Consider the following 21387-nt stretch of genomic DNA (forward strand, 5'->3'; position numbering starts at 1 on the left):
TTCTGCTGACTGTGAGCATGCGAGTCTTTGTTAATGTGTGTGTTTGTGTGTGTGTGTTTGTGCATGTGTGTCTGTGTGCCTCAGCATGTGGGCCATTTGACCTTTCTTAGTGTTCATTCATTAATAGCTGCATGATAACTAATATGGAACTGTCTGCTGTGCTTGTCTATAGATCAACACATTAAGTCTGTCTGTCTCTTAGAAGTGTCAGTGCCATGACAACCTTTAACATAAAGCATTTTATGCTTCTTTTGCTCTCAAACAAAGCAGATATTAGCACCGTTGCATAGTATTGATAATGATTTAGTATGCGTTGAACAAGTGGCAGTTCATCTTTTTAGCCCATTTCATGTATCTCTCAACGGGAACAAGAGAGACATCTTTAATATATATCTTGACACAGCTGTCATGTTATATTAATATCAGTGTTATACTAATAACTGGTTTCATATCCGGGCATAGGAGACAGAGCTCTTTAAAAATCAATTTTCTTTTGCTCCATCACCGGGCCTGGAAACTGGCCCGGTGCCAGATAGGGCGGGCATGAGGGAAGGAGAAAGAGGGATATTGTGGGTACATCAGTCAATGATAGGCGAAAATCTGCTCATCAGATGTAGAATTCACCCTTCTCTGTCTTTGAATTTGTCCCAACAAAGTAACTTCTCAAAACTTCTCAGACGGTCCAACAAAACACTCTCTCATCAAGGAGTAGATGCAAGTTGAAAAAGCACAGGGCACTTGATCACAGCTTCCTAGGTGCTGCAAGGTCATGGCCTATTAAGTCCATGCCAGTGTGTGTGTAATGCACTATCCCAGCATGCAGTCTGATCTCATACATATCAGTAGCATATTCCCTTCTGTTCATGCGTTGTTAGGTCAGAATTTACACAGTACATGAACACACCATGGTATGATGTTGTATGGGCCTACATGCTGTCTTTGTAAATTAGTGTGCACACATGCAGTGTGTGCATGTGGATAGTATATAACTTGCTGCTTTACTCTCTCTCTGCTGTAGCAGTTGGTGTACAGGCTGTTGGCCTCTTTGTCTTTTACTTGAAAATATTTTTGGAGGCAAGAGTACACAAACACAGCCGTCAGAGTTTGTGTAATTGAAACAGACAGCAATTTGTACAAATTGTTTAATATCCAGGTGTTTTTTATGTTGTGTTTTTATTTGATCTTAATTGATTTACTTAAAATAGTCCAAAGATTTAGCTGCCTTTCTTTTGGAGCTATTTTCAACATGGATCTTACAGTTTTGCCTTTGTGTAATCATGACAGTTGAGTGCCATGATCAATGCTATTGATTGCCTCTGTTCTTGTAGCTTCAGTTTTCAGAGTTCTCCAACACACACTCGAGAGCCCAAAACAAGCTCAGTTTAACCTAAAAGCCTAAATCAATCCTTTCAATGTAATAACACGCCCATTAATGAACAGAGCTATTGGCAAAATGAATAAACAAAAATCTCTACAGTGTTGAAGGTAAGGTAAGGTCATTATCCGAGCAATATTTTATCAGAATTGTCCTTTAACACTATCATAGCTGTTTTGTATTAAACCTGACCTTGAATTATTCACGCAGCAGGTTATGCAGCATGCATACAGCTGCAATCATGTAAGAGAAAATATTGCATATACACACATACACACAGACAGACACACCGAAAGGTGCATTAATAAGTTGTCTGTTACCTCGGGCTTACTGTGGGGATCCCTGCAGTTAAACCAACTCACACTTGACAAGATCTTAAACACACACTCACTTACTGTTACACACAAACATAAAACTGCAGAGCTGTGATTGACAGTTGATCTTACAAGGACATTTGTGTCACCTAAGGAACAAAATGTATCATTAACTCTCAACCGTGTTGTACTGAAAACTATGTATACATCTGCTTTATAGTCAAACCACCAGACTTGGAACGAGTGGGAGGGATTCAAACGAATTACACTGTGTGATATTCTAATTGGTCGAGCCTTTTGTGCCACTGAACAAGGAGCTTATTTTTCTAATTAGTAAGAGAGAAATTGTCATATTGCTAATTAGCTGTTTGCAGTCATATCAAATCAATAATGGGGAGAGAGAGAGAGAGAGAGAGAGAGAGAGAGAGAGAGAGAGAGAGAGAGAGAGAGAGAGAGAGAGAGAGAGAGAGAGAGAGAGAGAGAGAGAGAGAGAGAGAGAGAGAGAGAGAGAGAGAGAGAGAGAGAGAGAGAGCATTTAGAGATATGGAGACAGGAAAGTCATTACAAAGCATTATTCAGCTTGTCTCACTTCAATTGTTCTACTTATGGCAATTTAATGCCTGATTTCCTTTACACTTTATATTTTTATTTCAAATATCTTTTGAATGTATTACTTTTATGTCTCACTCCAGCTCAATCTCTATGGTAATATATGTCTGTTGTGTTGACTTGCATGGTGTCTTATGGGAAATCTGCCCATTGTTACAATACATATTCTACATGGGAAATAGCAATGTGAGTTTTTTGGGGGGTTTAAGAAAACACATTTCTGAAAATATTGAAGTATTGTATTCTTAAGTGTTCTGATCCCTGTTTCACTCGTTGCCTACCAAGGAGGTTCGTGTGTGTTTGTGTCTGTGAGTGTGTGTTATACTGAGGTCACAGAAACAGAGACAGATATTGAATGTAGGTGTTGGGTGCAAAAAAGCCAAGTCAGTGATTTGTCTGTAATTGCCCTACCACTTTCAAAGGGAAAATGTGAAGATGAAAACTTTGCCGGGAAAGTCACATTAAACAGGATAAGAACAATTGGACAAAAAGTGCCAAAGTAAAAACAGTGTAATTAGTTGTGAATGGAACAGATAGACCCCAACAGTTTTGTTGCCATCCAGCATAGCATCCTCCATATGTTACAGTAACAAAACAGCCCCCCATTCAAACTTCAGGCTGCCTCTTGTCTCCCCCCATTAACTCCATTTGCCTAGGAGTCTGTTACTGAACACAATACACACCCATATGAACACAGGAAGGCGGAGATGTGCGCGATTACACTGGAAAACCTAACTTTGCCTGTGATAATAGTCTTCTTTCACCCTCGAATGAATCAATATTGTGGCCTAAAGCGATAGATCTGCTATTAATACCATTAACAACTAATGTCCCAGGGAGAGAGATTCATTCGATCTCATTTGTCTCAGATGGGCAGCGAATGTTCTTTTGGACTCTATGAATTCAAAGTACCAAAAAGAACTGTTCTTCTATCGCTTTTATTTGTAACAAATGATTCCAACATTGTTATATTATTTCATTACAGTATCCACTGTCAACATGACTGGAATGGATCAGAAGAACCTGTTCAGTATGTATTTAGGGCTAAGTAATAGGTTTTGATACTGGTGTCAATATATTATCTGAGTTTTAATACAGAAATAATATATTTTTTTCAATTCCTTACTTTTGAGACCAAACAACTTTTTCATTCAACAAATGAAGACACACATCAAATGTTGGTGTCTAAATAAAGTGCTACACAAGAATGTTGTCAAAAACTGGCACAATTGTGATTATGACAGAATAAGTAGCAGTGTTTTAATGCTTTCTTTTGTTGTTTTAAGTGTTGCACCTCTGACCACATACAGCATCAATGATGTCAGGATGTACTGACAACATCTTCAAGCACTGTGAGAGAAGTTAAGCCTCAGTTAAGCCTGAGTACGGATATTTCAAGAGTTACTGGTTGTTTCATTTGTTCGCCTTGTCTGTGCTGCTCATTAAGAGATGTATTTACACAAAGAGATAGGAAACCAAATCCACTGTCATCTTTTTGTGCGAAAACACATTCAAGTTCAACTGAATGTCAACTGGAGGCTTCAGCAGTTTGAAACTAATCAAATGGGTATCTTCCAAAGTTACAATCTTTTTAAGTAAAATATTCCCTCTTTGTTTGATGATCCCTCTGCCACAGCTTAGCAAGGAAACACTGTCTGTGGAAACAAAAAGGGGACTTTTGTACAAAAACAGCAACTTTGGAAACTAACTTTAGCTGCAAAAGCTTCATATTAGCTTCAGCTAAATCTTGGAATTCACATCCACAGAATGATAACTGGATTTTATCCCCTATCACTTACACCGGCAACATGTCAGAAAGGGATCTTCACCACAGTATGGAGAAGAGGAGTCATTACTGAGACTAATACAGTAACTCTTTCAATGTACATACTGTATGAGTATATATACATCACAAATGTTATGAATAATATGAGCGCATATTCGTCTGTGGAATGGATGTTTCTAACTTTAAATTGCATTGCAATTTATTTCAGTAGTAAGGTGCATAATACAGTAGCTTATCTGCTGTTCTTTTTCAACAGTAGATAAGTCTAGCCTCATGAATAATCCCCACCCTCAAGGCTGTATTTCCACCACTGGGAGAGAAAAGAGAGGAAGAGAAGGGGCCAGGGAGTCAGAGAGAGATGGAGAACATAGTCTGACTGTGTGCTTGAATTTTTTTGGCCATCAATATCTAGATACTCCATACACACTAACTCAGAGGGGAGCATATCTCCAAGATTGAATTTGGGGCACAGCAAACAGTGAGAAATGGGGGACAAGAGACATAAAAACACACACACACACACACCGACTCAGTGGGAGAAGTGTTTGACCTTACCTTGGTATTAAGAGTGTATTTTTCTATACCTTGACACAACACTGTGTCTCTTCCTAGAGATTTAATCTTTTTGGTATGACTATGTTTAAATGAATGGGGAGCTGACAGGAACCATAATCACACAATTGTGTCGATCATTTTGGATTCTTTAGCTTTTAGCGTATAGTGTTATACTGCACAGCAAGACTTGTGTGTTTCTACCCTGGCTCTATTTGAATTTGTGTATGTTTGCAATCTTCTGTATTTAGTGAGAGCAGTACAAAGGGAGCTCCTGCAGTGCAAACAGAACAAATGTGAATATGGAGTCTGGCTCCAATTCCTTTGAAGACTTTATTCCCTCAGTCTAGTACCTTTGATTGCTACTGTACAAAGGGGAGGGTTGTTAATCTTGGAGCGAGTGCAAGAGGGGGGAAGACCGTGTTCGGAAAGATTACATTACCAAGAGCGAAACAGAAAAAAATACTTGTAATGTGAAACATCAAAGTGACACGGCAGAGTGCCTTTGCAATATAAGGTTCCATATTATTAACCCTGCAACCCTTTCTCTTGTTATTCCCACTAGTGACTCATTAGACAGGTCATTGGCTCACAGGCTGGTGTCAATATTTCATTGTCTGTATGCATAATATGATAGTTAAATCAGAGCAGCACTTAATTTCAAATGAGATAGGAAATATAAGAAAGTGCAGAGAGAGGGGGGAACATAAAGTCCAGTTCACAGCAGTTACCCTCCTGATGGAGCAGAAATGGATAGATTGAGGAGGGAGGAAGGAACTTAAAGGAGCCCTGCTGCAGCAACCACCTGCTGTTCTTTTTCTATCTTTATCTATATGTCCCCCCTCTATTGTCTTCTACAAGTGTGGTAGACATTCCTGCCTTTGTGCACTTGTTCTGCAGTATACATTTTACCAATAAAGAGGTGTTTCAGGCCATGAAAGAGCTGAGAATGTATGTGATATAACAGTAGTGCCTCTGAAGCTCCCCACAAGGGTAAAAGATTACATTATATATCTGTAAATGAAATAGGGCTCTCATTTAGAACACAACTATCTAGTTACAAGTAAAATTACTAATTAAGATTCTAAGCCCAGGCGACGGAAAACAGCCTAAGCGGTTATTAGAAAAGTACAAAAGCCACATCAGATTCAGTGCCAGCGTTTTAATGAATGGGTGGCCAGAGGCTGAGATTTCAGGGAGGGCTCAGAGTTCACGTCCATGTTAAATACTTGATGTGGTCTTAAAAGAGAATACCCTTAAGGTTCATTCTGTCTGCAGATGGCTTCAGCTTTCATGCGCTCACTAAGACTCATCTAGTTTTTGCAATCCTACATCTGCTTGAGTTCATACAGTATACATTTTAACACTGAAAACTCAGTTTCAGTTTTTAAAGTCCCCCTCCACTAAAAAATGTGTCTTGTTCCTTGTTGTTGGATGTTTGAGCTTCACTGTGCAGAATAATGCATGTGCAGTGTTTGACACTGAAAGACTGTTTTCACTTTCATCTACTGAAAGAGGAAAGTTATTCTATGATCTGGTTTAAGGCGTGTACCTATGAACCTGATTTTTGACATTACATCTAGTTTGGAAGCCAACCTTGGTCCAGTATGCAACTGAGTATGATGTGGAAACTTTTTTTTAAAGTTACCACAAGGAACTTTCATTTTGTGTTGATTTTAGCAGCCCCTGTGGACAAAAGCAGAAACGTTTTCTTGGACTGAAAACTGTATTTCCCATGAGCACCATCGCTTCGGGTTGTAAAAATCTTGGATAGTATACATGTATTTGTTTTGGAAGTAAGTGAAAGAAAAGCTACTGATTTTGAATACCATTTCTAAACACAGCTGTTTGCAGGATACATAGTGATTATGTTATATATCAATTAAAGGCTATGTAGGATTAATAATTATAATGGTGAAGCAAAGTAAACTTATAGTACTGTTCACATGCCTGGGCAACATAATGTATGAGGCTGCATTCACAACAAATTCAGCAATGCGTTACCCCCCCAGCAGGGTTTTACGGAAGTCTGTGTAATAGCTCTGACACAAACAGAAAACAACGTTTTATTTATGAGATTCACTCCTTTGTTTCCACTACACTGCCACCTGCTCTCTCCATTCAAACTATAGCTCACTCGACTTCCGCTGCTCTCGCACTCACTGACGCTCGCAACTCGCTCACGCTCTCTCTCGCCTTTTTAAAAATGAGTCAGGAAGCCAACAAGTCTGACTCTCATACATGCATTCATCACCTCTGGACTATTGTAATGCCATCTTTTTTGGGGTCCCCAATAAAACGCTGGACAGGCTCCAACATGTCCAAAATTCAGCTGACAGGGTTCTCACTCGGACCAAACCCTGGCAGCACATCACCCCCGCACTCAAACAGTTGCACTGGCTCCCTGTTAAGTTCTGCATTACTTTTAAACTTCTCGTCCTCACCTTTGGGAGCAAGGCCTTTAGTGTGGCAGATCCTACACTTTGGAACTCGCTCCCTCAAGACATTCGCCAAGCACAAACTCTGGACTCTTTTAAATCCAAGTTGAAAAGGCACTTGTTCCTGCAGGCTTTTGCCGGCTAAATGTGTGTTTTTGTCTGTACTGTACTGTACTGTACTGTTGTTATCTGTATTTCTTAGTTAGTGTGAAGCGACCTTGGATTTTGTGAAAGGCGCTATACAAAATAAAGTTATTATTATTATTATTATTATTACTTTTAACATTATCAAACAAAGAGAAATGTCCTCCCCTTGTCCTAATAACATCTATGCATTCCCTCATGCTACAGGGCTACATATTAACATACACTCTTCCGGTCTGCGTGCCATAAATGTCTTCTGATTTTGTAAGGAGTGGCAGGCATTTAGAATAAATATATATAAATAGCCCATCGTGAAACTGGTCTTGTTTGTTTATGTAGGTCATATAAAGGCACCAAGAGACTGTTTGATGACCAGTTAAAAGATCTATAAAGACTATAATGAGATAAATGGATATTTTTTGTAGAAAGACCTAATACACACATAATTATAAGCAATTATTAGCATTTTTTATATATCTTACAACAGGTCTGGAGGGGATCTTTATGTATTTTTCTATACTATTAAATATTCACAACTAAATAACCAACGATGTAAGTTGTAAGTTCAGAAAAAAATTTACATTTTTAAAAAGAGTATTATTTAGATTACACTTAAACACTCAAAAACCACAAAGCATCTAATATTATTAGGCTGGATTGACAAAACAAGAAAATGAAAACCTTTTCCAACTGAGAGCTGCCTACTTCAAACCAATTAAAAGAGCGCTGACAAAACAGGACACATGAATGTCTGATTTGACATAACACACACACTGATGGATATGTTTTGTGCTCACACAGGACACATCACTTATCCTCAAAACAAGATTGGGAAAAATATTGAATTGATATCAGCTTCTGCTTGCATAGATCAACTTCATACAAACACTTCCGTCATCATCGATTATATAGTATCTGGTGACTGCATCTCAGCAAAAATGCTAATTATACCGTAACTCTACTGTATGCTGAACTATAAAGATGTAACTGAAAGTTGAAGTGAAGCTGAACTGTCCGTTGATATTAAATTATGTATAAAAGTAAATGCATTTGTGGTTAATGTTCGATTCAAAACTGATTCTAAAGATTCAATAAATTAAATAAAACAGGATGTCATAACACAAAGTAACAGTCCATTGAACAATTGATCTGATCTAATACGATGGGAATAAAACCACTTCTAATTCTAAACCCTTGAAACATGAAGATATCACATTCAGTGCACCAATTATAAACCTCTCCCTCCCTCCCCACCTTCTTTTTTTCCCCTTCTGTCTGTTCCTCTTTCATTATTTTACCACTATCTGTCTTTCCATCTTTTCGCTTAGTTGGGCCTGCCATTCTATTAATCTCACCAACATATTGCCTCTATTAATTAGTTTACATCTCCCATCTTGCATGTAATAATCAGAGGTAATAGAGATATTAGGATGATACGGATATTTCTGCAGTCACAATCACTTTTAATTAGCCCGAAGATTAAATGATAGACTCGCTTCTGCCTGGCTGACATCCAGACAACGCAAGGCCTTTTCTCTTGCTATAAAATTTCCAGGGCACCTGTTCCACAGCAAATTTAATGCATCAGTTTCCAAAATATCCCTGTTTCATCGTGTCTCATAGGAATAGTGCAGGTAATAATACCTTTAGACAAAACAAGTTTCTGGCCTGTCAGTGATTTTTATGCATGTATATTTCACTCAAATAGTGTATTGGAAATGATCAAGTGTGTTGTTCTTAATCAAATGCATCTGCATTTCCATTAAAATGTAATGTCTGATAGTGGAACTCTAGATTCAATTAGATAGATAATGGAAGAAATGGCTGTATTGCATGTCTGTAGTTAATTGGAAGGTCCCGGGTGCACTAAATAGACAAGGAGAAAAGACAAGGGTAATTACCAGACTTCCACTTTGTGTTTAAAGGTGTGTGCACTTGTGCATATGTGGGTGTGTGCATTGGCTAAAGTGTAATTATACACTAGCTCTGAGATAAAGAATACCAATTCACTACAGTTCCCTGCTGACACATCGAGTACTTTCTGTCTGATCTTATCACTAACCCAGCAATTATCAGGACACATCTAAAGCCTTGTTCTTCCAAAGTTACTGGAGCTGACCTCTGCAGCATCCATGCATCTTGGGCAATGAAGCACTTTCCCTTGCAAGCTGCTTGTCCTGTTGTTTCCTTGGGGCAAAGATCTCCTCCAGTTTAATGGTTGATGTTCCTGGACCATTTCCTACAGGCGTGTTACTCACCCTAACCTTGTCAGAGTGATGCCTACAGGGCACACATAATGAAGAGAATAGAAAATTGAACACAAGACCCCAGAGCACATCATTAAACCATTTTCTATTATGGTACTCAGTACAGAAGTGAAAGTTTAAAAAAAAAAAACACACACACACAAAAAACACAGCTGCTAGGTCGTTAAGAATCCACAGTCACAGTTCCCAGTGGGATGCTCAGGTCTCTCATGGTTTTACTGTTTGGGCAATCCCAGCACTGATTAGGTTTTATGACACTGTTTCTCACCAGGAACATCTTGCCACAGACCTTTCAACAGTTTACTTCAGAGACTGTAATTCTCAACAAAGTTTCTCTTGGCTATACTATTCCCTGTACAGCGTTATTACTTCCTGTTCAGTGTTTGAATACTGCGTCTCAGGGAAAGCATTTTATTTGCTTGCAAAATTAAAAGTCAAAATTTAAAAACAGCAAGTGTACATAAAGTTGGCAAGACATTTTGTGATTGTTACTTTCTAGAGCCCAGTCTTCAAAAACCATTGGACGGTTGAGTGGGGCCACAGGGTCAAGACTAAACCAAAGGCTGTTACAGTCTTGGCCACCAAGTCCAGATAGAGAGCTTTTTCACAGCTGCTATTTTGTCTTGTCATAGTAGGAAAAACACATGTGTTATTCAGAGGAAAGGATCTAAATATGATACAAACTGAAGGTCAATTTATAATTCAGGTATAACTGCTCTGAACAGTATTAATAAAAACATAAACAAGGGAGTCTTTTAGTTAGAAAGTTTAGGGGAGAATGATAAGTGTTTCTTAATGATTCATAAAAAGTTTAATGCTAAATGAAATGCAAAAACTCAAGCCAGAGCCTCAGGCCATTGTTTCTGAGACTGGAGCCAAAATCATCCACGAGAGGATGTTCTGACTTAGGATCAACATATTTTGGGCTGAGCTGTCATGATGAGTCTGTCGTTCTAAAGGAAAACCATTTCTGAATTAAGATGAGACACATGCATGCTCATGCACCTCTAACACAAACTGTAAGGTTCACTGACATTTTATTCCACTCTGCATTTTAATCATATTCATATTTGCGTATGTTTGGGTGTGTGTGTGTGTTTGTGTTTGTGTAGTCTCAGATGAAGATGAAGTCTGCGGGCGTCGTGGATGGAGGCTTGTTCACAGAGAGCTATTGTAACATCTGCAATGCCCAGCTCATCTCCGAGTCCCAGCGCACCGCACACTATGAGGTGAGTACGTCTCCTCCCAATTTGGAGGAATTTTTTTCCTCTTCCTCTTTTTGTCAGGACTAAACATACACACACGAAGTGAAGAAACACACTGAGGAATCTACGCATAAAACAAAAAAATGCTACGATCACTGCTTTGACAGGGAAATTTCTACACTGTACACTTTGCATTATGCTTATTTGTATCAATTTGTGCTTGTGCCGTTCAAAACAGTGCTCATCCATTATACATAGACTTAATGCAGCACGGTTATGCCAGGGACTCGCAGAAAAACAAACACACACTTTTTGTTTTAATATAGTCCTCTCAGCAGACTCCCTCAGAGTGATTTAATGAATGGCCATCAGCCCTGTGCATTATTTAACTGGGATGCATGCGCAAGTGAGTGTGTGTGTGCACATGCACATATGCATGTGCGCTTCTGTGTGTGTACTGCATTGAGGTCATCCTTGATTACAAGGCGCAATTGGGATTAACAAGTACACTAATGTGGACAAGGCCCTTATCTGGAGAGAATTAAGCAGGGACAACGACAGTGTGTATGTGTCTGCATGCATGTGTACCAACCTCATTCACTTAACAGCAATCTATTTCTGTCCCAACCCAAGTCAGACAAAAACACACAGTCTTGAGTTGTGCAGACAAATGGGCGAGCTGAGTCATTTTGTTTCCTTAGTGTCACCCTTAACAAACAAAGGTCTCTGAAGAAGTCAGTGGATCTAGGAGACAAAGAAATGAAACAAGGAAGGAGGGTTTTTAATGTTAGATTATAGAGACCATGAGGACAGGAGCCAGGGCAAAGCAGGGCAACTTTATTTGTGGAGCACATTTCATTCACAGAGTAATTCACAACCACAGACTGAAGAGATCATTGAGGAGTGCAAAAAATGCAGAGGTTGTAAAAGAGACCTGATCAGATTACTGTGGTGCCCTTTCTTGAAGCCTTATTCAAAAAGGATATATCTGTGCTCTAATGGGAAACTCATGCTTCTTTTTACACAAATGACCAAAGGCACACTTTGGTCAATCCGAGTGACCGACAGGTGACTTTTTATGGTCAATATAAGTGCTTCTTTGGTCAGCACCAAAGCCTCTGGGGCCAGTTTCACCAGCTGGATGTAAAAAGTTGGGTGTGAGCCTTACACTGGGCATGGCTATGTCCAGCCTGGTGATAAATATTTACACCTGTTGCACCATCTAAAACTACATTTAGGCGCAGTTACGGCCAGCATAGACATTGCATGTCCACCCTGACGCATTCTATCACAGTGATAGTTGCATTCACATTTCTATGGTTACACATTTACATTTACTAGTGCCAAGAAATTAATTAAAAATGACCGAATCAGAATCAATATTAGCTTCATTCCCAAGTAGGTTATCAGACTACAAACGGAGAATTTGACTTGGTGTACTGTGTCTAATTTTAATCACTCTTTTAAATGACTGTTTTTTCTTTACTGTTAACTGAGCCAGAACAGGTACATAAGGCATTTCTCACTGGCATTGTACGATTGTGCATGTGACAAATAAAATGTGATTTTGGTGTTGCTATGGTGCGTAATGGTCAAAAATACAAACAAAATTAAGAGGTCCTAAATAATAGAAATAAAGAAGAAGTTATAAGATAAGAAAATGTAAAATATAAAATATAGAATATATTCTGGTGATAGCTTCAGATTACATTTTAAATATTAAATAGAAGAGAAATTAATGAATGTATAGGATATTAGTAAACAGTATATGCAGTATGCACTATTTATAATAGTAATACATTTCATTAATGTAATGCACTATTTAGGATCAGAGATCACTGAGGTGCAAATGAGAAATTGTGGTGTGTGCGACATCTTATATTCTGGTGGTTGGTGGGGTAGGGGGGATAGAGTCCTCGTCATTGGGGGTCTCGGGCCTTATTGATGAGGCCAGCTGCAGTCAGGAAGAAACTATTCTTGTGGCATGAGGTTTGGTCTCGATAGACCTCAGCCTCTTGCTGGAAGGGAGCATTTCAAAAAGTTTATGTCTGGCATGAGAGGGGTCAGCCATGTTCTTTCCTGCATGCTTCAGCATCCTGGAGGCATTCAGGCCCTGAAGGGATGGCAGATTGCTTCTGATAAACTTTTCACCACAGCGAATTATACACCAGATGGTGATGGATTAGGTGAGAATGGATTCAATGATGGCAGTGTAGAAGTGCAAAGTGTAAATTTCTTCAGCTGCCCCAGGTAATACATCCTCTACTGAGCCTTCTTGGTGAGGCTGCTGATGTTTAGTTTCCACATGATGTACTCGCTGATGATGGTTCCCAGGAAGCCAAAGGACCACTGCTCAGTTCAGCAAAGGTTAAATTATCTACACTGAGTTAACTTGAATTCAAATCTCGAGTTTTATTGCTGGGTTACGCTGCTCCTTCAGGCCCAGCTGGACGCTCTTCTGCCCAGGGAGTACCGTGGGAACTGCACAATGAAATAACTATGAAAGCTGGAGTGTGTTGCAAACTAGTCAAGACTTTTCACTTGGCATAAGATTTAGTCTCAGCACAACTCAGCAGATGGTGCAACAGGTATTAATTCTACATCCAGCCATTCTTAAAGAGTTGGAGATCCAGATGGTACAACTGGCCCATAAGGTGGGATATCGTTGCGTCAAAAATGTGCCTGAAATGACTAAATTTAAGGTCAGAGGAATTGCACCCTCTTCAGTTTCACCCATGCCTCTTATACCCAATTAAGGCTACACAATATAAACCCAGTAACCCAACCCAGCATGGCTTTAGGAACAAAAATGAGCGCCAAGCTCCGACTAACAATTATGTTCATTATCAATTAATCTGTCGACAATTTATCGATTTGTTGTTTGGTCCATAAAATGTCAGAAAATTGTGAAAAATGTCAGTCACTGTTTCCACAAGTCAAAGATATAAAAGTTTACTGTCATAGAAGACTAAAGAAACCAAAAATTATTCAAATTTAAGAAGCTGAAATCAGAGAATTTGGAATTATTTTTCTTAAAAAATTACTCAATCATTGATAATCAAAATAGTTGCTGATTATTTAATAGCTGGCAACTAGTCGATTAATAGACTTATTATTGCAGCTCTACTGGTGTCTTATAGTTGAGAACTGCCAGCAGAGCATCTGGGACGTCTTGTGACATCCTGACAAAAAGACAAGCACTGCACAACAAAACACAATTGTAAAAAAAAAAAGAAAAAAAGAAAGAGGACTGATGTTTTATTTTCGTCAAAGTGAACCTGTAACTATTTGACTCAACCATTCACATCACCCTTGAGTGTGGCTAAAATTTGTCCAAAAATAAGTCTGCTATGTCTCTCAGCTACATCACGGCAAGATGTGATACAGTGATCATCTAATCTGACACAAAGAGCTATCTCAGTCTCAATCTGCGTAGTGTTAAGAATGTTAATCTGAGTGTGAGAGTGAGATACAGCCTGTAAACACACTGGGAAGGTGTGGCGGATACTTTTTTATATAGTTGTCCCCTGTCCTGTCTGTCTCCTCCAACTTGATTTTACTGACAAGAAAACAAGAGGAAGAAGAGACGGACAAACAAGCATAGTCCATTAGAGTTGGGTGAGCACTGAGGGTCTGTGTGTGGTAACCATGGTGACACTAGGTCTCGCTTTTAGCCCGTATCCCAGAGCCATCAACTACATGACCATTTATACACCTATAAACACAAGCATACACTCAGGCAAGCAAACACACACACTAACATACACACACACACACACAAGGTCTGACAAAATGCATTAAAGGAGTCTGACAAGTGAGGAGGCATGTGAGGTAACAGAGGGGGAGTTGGGGGGGGGGGGGGGGGGGGGGTCTTGTCCTGGGGGCAGAGGATCCAATCGAAGCACTGGAGCAGCAAGTACAGTGTCGTGTCAGAGTCTCCTGTTCAGTTTCTGTGTGTGCTGTTTGACTATGATATACACTTTGCATATTCCCATCTACAGAAAATAATTCCAAAAAACACACGATTAAACTGTTAAGTGATTCCCTCAAAGGGAATTCCAGCTCTGGATCGAGTCATTTCAAGACATCTAATAAGCAGTCTGTCATTTTAATTGAATCATATCCATTCCTCATCAATCCAATGCACTTATTTCTCCCTCAGTACTTCTTATAATCACAGCCTTGCCTCATGCGCTGGCACTCTGTCTTACAATAATGTGTATTTGACTGCAGATGTGACAGTAAAGATACAGTGTCTGTCACAGCGTCAACACTCGCTCCTGGAAAATTGCACATTTGGTGGAGTTTATAGATAATAATAGATGTTATATAGTAGGAAGGAGTGAAGGTCAGAGCATGCCAATAAAATTATATGTATAGAGCAAGATAGCTGTGTCAACCTTGTACACAATCACACGCAGCCGTCTTCACACATTCGCATGCACTTATCTCTCTCCTGCAGTGTATGTCCAGTGATTTTCATTGTTCTGCATTAAAGTGACAGTTAGCAGCTTCAAGTACAGCTCACTGTCCTTTCCTATAAAACCTACTGTAAAGTTCTGCTTATTATAGTTTAGAGTCTTGAGTAGGAAGCCCTCCAACAGACAGAGAAAAATACACACACTGAGGCGGGGCTAAAATACAATACAATACATTTGCTTTTTTTGGCTTATATTCTATTAATTAATAATTTGATATTTCATCTTTAAATATTAATTTTAATGTGATCTGAGTAGAGCTGTAACAATTAGTTAATTAATCAAGTAGTTCATCGATAGAAAATAAATCAGCAACTAATCTGATGATCAAGCAAAAATGGAAAAAGAAATTGGTGGTTTCAACTTCTAAAACCTGACAATTTCATGATTTTCTTTGTCATATTTGATGCTAAACTGAATATCTTTGTTTTCTAGGCTGTGATCAAACAAAAACATTTGAAGACTTAACCTTTGACTCCCTAAAATTATAACAGGCATTTCTCACTATTTTTTGACATTTCATAGACCAGACAATTAACTGATTAATCAAGGAAATATTTCTTAGTTGCAATCCTAAATGTGAGCCTTACAAAACATTCCCTCACTTCCTTGATCTTTATAGTTACAGCATTCATCTTATTCACCCTCCCGTACCCAACATCTTACCCAGAAAGCTGAGGCTGGCCTGGGTCATTAGTCACCTAGCCAGGGGCAAAATGTCTGTTAGCATCATCAGCTGAAACAGAGATAAAAGCTGTGAGGGAGTTGCCAAGGTGGAGTGACAGTCATTGATTTTTTTCCCACTTGGCTCACTTGATAAAATAAAACTCAGTTCACTGACTGACACTCTTTCTCCCTTTATGTCTCTCTGCCAGAGTAAGAAACATGCCAACAAGGTGCGTCTGTTCTACATGCTTCACCCTGAAGATGGAGGACCACCTTCCAAGAGACTGAGGCCAGATAACCCAGTATGTTCATACCGTGTGTGTGTGTGTGTGTGTGTGTGTGTGTGTGTGTGTGTGTGTGTGTGTGTGTGTGTGTGTGTGTGTGTGTGTGTGTGTGTGTGTGTGTGTGTGTGTCTGTATTGCATGTTAATGAGTGAATGAATGTTCTTTCTCCAAATTGGGATTTCCACATGTATAATACCAGTTAGTACGCTTGTGGAAGGACAAATATTTGCATGCTAACACTTGTGTATGTGCAGCATGTCTTTACGTCCTTGACCGTATGTCAACAACAAAAAAGCAGAGTTTACTTTCTTCAGTATAATCCTCTACTAGCCCTGTCCACTTTCAGGCTTGGCCGTGGCAGCCAAGTGCTCATGGGAATATTTATTTGATCTTCTGTGTGTATTTGTGTGTGTCTGTGTGCTTAAAGTCTCCCAAGAGAGGTTGTGCCTTTGCTCTGGTGTTTCTGGGAAGGTTTAGCGGAGGCACACACCGCCAAGTAGCTCTATATCTGACTACTGCAGGCCATGGCTAGAGAGGTCAGGGCATTACCAATGTCTGTTATTTTTGTGGCTTCTGCTCTGCAATTGTAGCAAATGCTGAGGTTGCTTTTGCATCAGCTGTGAACTGTTGGGCTTCGACCTGTGCTGCTATTTTTCTGTTGATTTAATTATGACTTTGTGGGGTTTTGTGTGTTAAAGTCTGTTTGTGTGTGTGTTTGTGGTGAGCGAGTGAGAGCATGAGAGCGTGAGAGAGAGAGGTGCCAATGAAATAACAGTAAGTTACAGACGGAAATGGAAAGAGAAGTGTGAACGTAATGGACTATTGTGAAAAAGGCACTTTACCATAGTACATTGTGTGCCCCATTTATCCTGCAAGCCCATAAGTCCCACATGGCACAATACACACACACACACACACACACACACGCACATGCATACGCACACAATACATACAGTACACATTTTGAGGACACAGCTGGTGGAAAATTAAATCTTATCAAACTAACTGACAAATCTAGCTTTGCCAGAAAGAGAGAGGGAAGGTAGAGGAGGGAAAGAGAGGATAGCTTGAGAGAGAAGAGGGGAGAGATGGAGCATCTCCAAAAATATGTGGTACTAGACCCAAGACCTTATGCTGCAGTTTAGGACCAATTACCCTGGCATGAAAATTACCGTCTGTCCTGGGACAAGAAAAAAAAATTAAGGCACTAAGGTAATCTAAGTGATTTCAGGTTGCACCTGACAAATGAGCAATGCAAAGTTAAAAAACCCTGAGAAATGTTATTAGTATATTTGGGGCTTGAGAAAGATTTAAGTTTGTTTGTTTCGTCCATTGTGCCTTTCTGTCAGTTAAATCCAGCAAGGCAAAAGCTTAAACACAGGTATTTTTAATCATTTAAAATGAAAGAGCTAGTTCAACAATGTGTGGTTGGAGCTGTCTGTATGTCACATGACACCTATCATTAACCAGCACCTGTTTGAGACCACATACCACTTGATCTTTTCAAATTTGACTAACCAAATATTCCTTATGTTCATGGATGGATTGGTACCCTCTCAGTTCCATGAGATGAAGTGTCCCTCAATGCTACATCCTTAGCATTACTTCCTCATGTATATTATACACTATATGGACAAAAGTATTGGGACACACCTCTTAATCATTGAATTCAGGTGTTTTGTTCAGATCCATTGCCGCAGGTGTATAAAATCAAGCACCAAGCCATGCATTCTGCATTTACAAACATTTGTGAAAGAATGGGTCATTCTGAGCTCAGTGAATTCAAATGTGGTATTGTCATAGGATGCCACCTTTGCAATAAGTCAGTTTGTAAAATGTTTTCCCTGCTAGATATTCCAACTGCAAGTGGTAATATAGAAAGTGGAAGTGTTTGGGAACAGCAACTGTGACAACATAAAGTCACAGACTGGGATCAATGAGTGCTGAGGTGCATAGCGTGTACAAAAATCACCAGCTATTGAGTCAAAAAGTTGTCTCAATAACTGCAGAGTTCCAAACTTCCTCTGGCATTAACTTCAACACAAAAACGGTGTACCGGGAGCTTCATAGAATGAGTTTCCATGGCTGAGCAGCTGCATGCAAGCCTTACATCACCAAGCACAATGCCAAGCCTCAGTTGGAGTGGTGAAAAGCACACTGCGACTGGACTCTGGAGCAGTGGAAACGTCTTCTGTGTAGTGACAAATCACTCTTCTCTGTCAGGCAGTCTGATGGACGAGTCTGGGTTTGTCAGATGCCAGGAAAACGTTACCTGCCTGACTAAATTGTGCCAACTGTAAAGTTTGGTGGAGGAGGTATAATGGTATGGTGTTGTTGTTCAGGCATTGGGCTAGGCCCCTTTGTTCCAGTGAAGGGAAATCTTAATGCTTTACAGTAGCATACCAAGACATTTTGGACGATTCTATTCTTCCAACTTTGTGGGAACAGTTTGGGGAGAGCCCTTTTCTGTTCCAGCATGACTGCGCCCCAGTGTACAAAGCAAAGTCCATTAAGACATGGTTGGGTGAGTTTGGAGTGGAAGAACTCAACTGGCCCACACAGAGCCCGGACGTCAACTCCATTGAACACCTTTGGGATGAACTAGAACAGAGATTGTGAGCCAGGCCTTCTCATCCAACATCAGTGCCTGACCTCACAAATGCTCTTCTGGATGAATCGGTAAAGAATTCCCAAACACAGACTCTAAAATCTTGTGGAACACCTTCCCAGAAGAATGGAAACTGTTATAGGTGCAAAGCGGGGATCAATTCCATATTAATGCCTATGGATTTAGAATGGCATGTTGCAAAGGCTGCCTGTAGGCAGATGTCCCTATTTTGTCCACATAGTGTATGTCAGTCCCTTTGCATAGCTATATTATACAATATGGAAGTTTGAGAACCATTCTGGAAAATCTAGATCCATTGTTTGACCCAGGGAACAAAAATGAGACCACAAAAGTCTGTTGTAAAAGAAAAGAGAGAAATCAAGTATTCAACATTTTTGAAGAGGTAAAATGTGCAAATGTCACAACAAAACTCCACCAAACTGAAAACGGGAAGCACATGGATTTAATAAAAAAAAAAATGCAAATCATGTCATATTGTGAGACAGCTGCTGGGCACCTGCTTGTGGAACATGGTTTCATAACACAAGCTGGACAATAAGATGTAAAAGGGTGATGTAGGTGCACCACTCTGCATACTCTCATGAAGTTAGCATGTCACGGTTCACATGGGTTTACAAACACACGCACACACACACACACACACACACACACACACAAACACAATCACACGTACTGTGGAAATATAAACACCTGCGTCTCCATCGGTCTCCTTAAGTGAGTAAGACATGACTCAACCCCTCCTGGCTTTAACCTCATATGGGACACTAAATACACACATGCACAGATAGCGTGCAAATGCTCACTCTTCATCCACCATACTGTAGCATACTGTGAGCACCGCAGTTAGTACTTTGTTCATAACCTTTCACACAGAGATGTGACATTGATTATCTGACAATGCTGGAAAATTGATGTAAGATGAACGGTTCTCGAGAGATGAAATTCTTCACCTTTCAATTTGGGATGAACTTTTCTCCTTTCATCTATTTCATCTTTTTTTTCTCCGAGGGGAAGTTTTTTTCACATCTCGTCTCTGCACTTCATCTGACTGTTTTATCCCCTCTGTTCTTGCACTGATTGACATGGTGCAGTCCAATGGGAATGGCAGAAAGGGATTTTGAAATGCCAGCTTCTACCCAGTATAAAATGCCATGCCTCGAGCTTTGTGTGTCTGTTTATGTTTGTATGCGGAGGTGAGATTGTTTGTCACAGAACCAATGTAGAGAAAGTAGGTCGTGAAGGTGCTTCTAGATGAAAGGGGAGGGGGCCTGATCTATTTTTCTCCCCTATTCTCCACCCTGCTCTTTATTTACGTCTCTCTCAGTCTGCTCATTTCTACCTGCGCAAAAGGGCAGGAGATTTTTGAAAAGAACTTTTTTTTTTCCCTCCTGTTGCCTTTTATTTTCCTCTAATGCTATATTTGCACTGTAGCTCCTTTCAATTTACACTTTCAGAGCTTGTTCAAACTCCAAATGAGAGCGTCTGTTTCCCTGTGCTGCTTCATGTGTATATTTAGCAATGTTTCCCACAGCGCCTCAACACAGAGCGGTGGAAGAAGTAAGGAGGAGCAGAGAGAAAGCAAAACAGAAGGAGAGGAAGATAAACACAGCTAATTAGGAGTCTATTGTTAGGTGCATAAAGAGGATGAAACCACCCAAACACAAAATATTCAGAGATACAGACGTCATTGTCAGGCGTGGATAAACAGACGTGAATAAAGCATGTGTGCACACAAATACCAGAACACACACGACAATTAGGTCAATTGCAGACCAGTTACAACAGGTGGACAAGGTGTGACAGTGAATAACGAAACAGAGAGGAATATTTAGATGAGCGCAGGTAGAAATCTGACATGAAGAAACAGAGAGGTTGATGACTTTCAGCTGAGACGAACCAAAGGAGAAAAACAGTGAGTCAGAGACACGGCTTACTGTTGAAAGTAGTTCAGTAGAGTGGCAGTTGTAATGAGCTGACAATTATTCATATGTCAGTCATCCACACACACTTGAGATTGTTTAAAACTTTCCCCGCACTGTCACTAAATCCCTGGTGAAACATCTGTCATTGTGAGATAGGATTTGCGTTGCCTTTTCTTCTTTGAAGTAGATTATTTTTTTGTGTGTTTCCGTCCCATCTCTGTCTATGGGTTCTTCTTCTACTTTTCTGTGTGTTTTGACGGGTGAAACCACTGCAGGCTGCGACAGAGAAACATCTCAGGCTTTTTGTCCTCGGCCAAAAAAAAACCAAAAACACACACAGTAGTGGGACACTTGCCTCATTGCGGTTGATTTTCTTCCTCTCGGTACAACAAGATTTCGGTAGAGTGAGCAGCAGTGTTGCCACATGGGAGAGAAGACGTAGACAAAGTAAGCAAGGAGGGAAGTGCAGAAAAAGAACAACAGGATGAACCGTGGAGGAGAGGAGGAGCAGAAAGTACACATTAAAGAGGAGGGGAAGAGGAATGAGAGATGATAATAAGGGACCAGAAATGTAGGCAAAAGTGGGGGATGGGTGGGTTAAAGGAGGAAAAACTTTTCTGAGAGGAGAGATAAAAAAAAAAAGAAGAAGTGAGACTCGTCCTCGTGGGCACTGCAGCTCCCATGATACAACCATGAAGAGAGAACATGGGATAAATAT

General features: G+C 39.9%; 1 protein-coding gene across 1 annotated transcript in view; it reads left to right on the plus strand.

Annotated features, from left to right (window-relative positions):
* The first annotated feature begins 10603 nt into the window (after window positions 1–10603).
* The window catches only part of zgc:171482 (zinc finger protein), a 50091-nt gene continuing 39307 nt past the window's right edge, over window positions 10604–21387 (plus strand). Inside the window, exons 1-2 of the mRNA XM_062430961.1 lie at window positions 10604–10714; window positions 16044–16136. Coding sequence (XP_062286945.1) covers window positions 10604–10714; window positions 16044–16136 — 204 coding nt within the window. The remainder of the gene's footprint in view (window positions 10715–16043; window positions 16137–21387) is intronic.

This window comes from Scomber scombrus, chromosome 12 (genome assembly GCF_963691925.1).
Source record: "Scomber scombrus chromosome 12, fScoSco1.1, whole genome shotgun sequence".
Taxonomy (NCBI): Eukaryota; Metazoa; Chordata; class Actinopteri; order Scombriformes; family Scombridae; genus Scomber; species Scomber scombrus.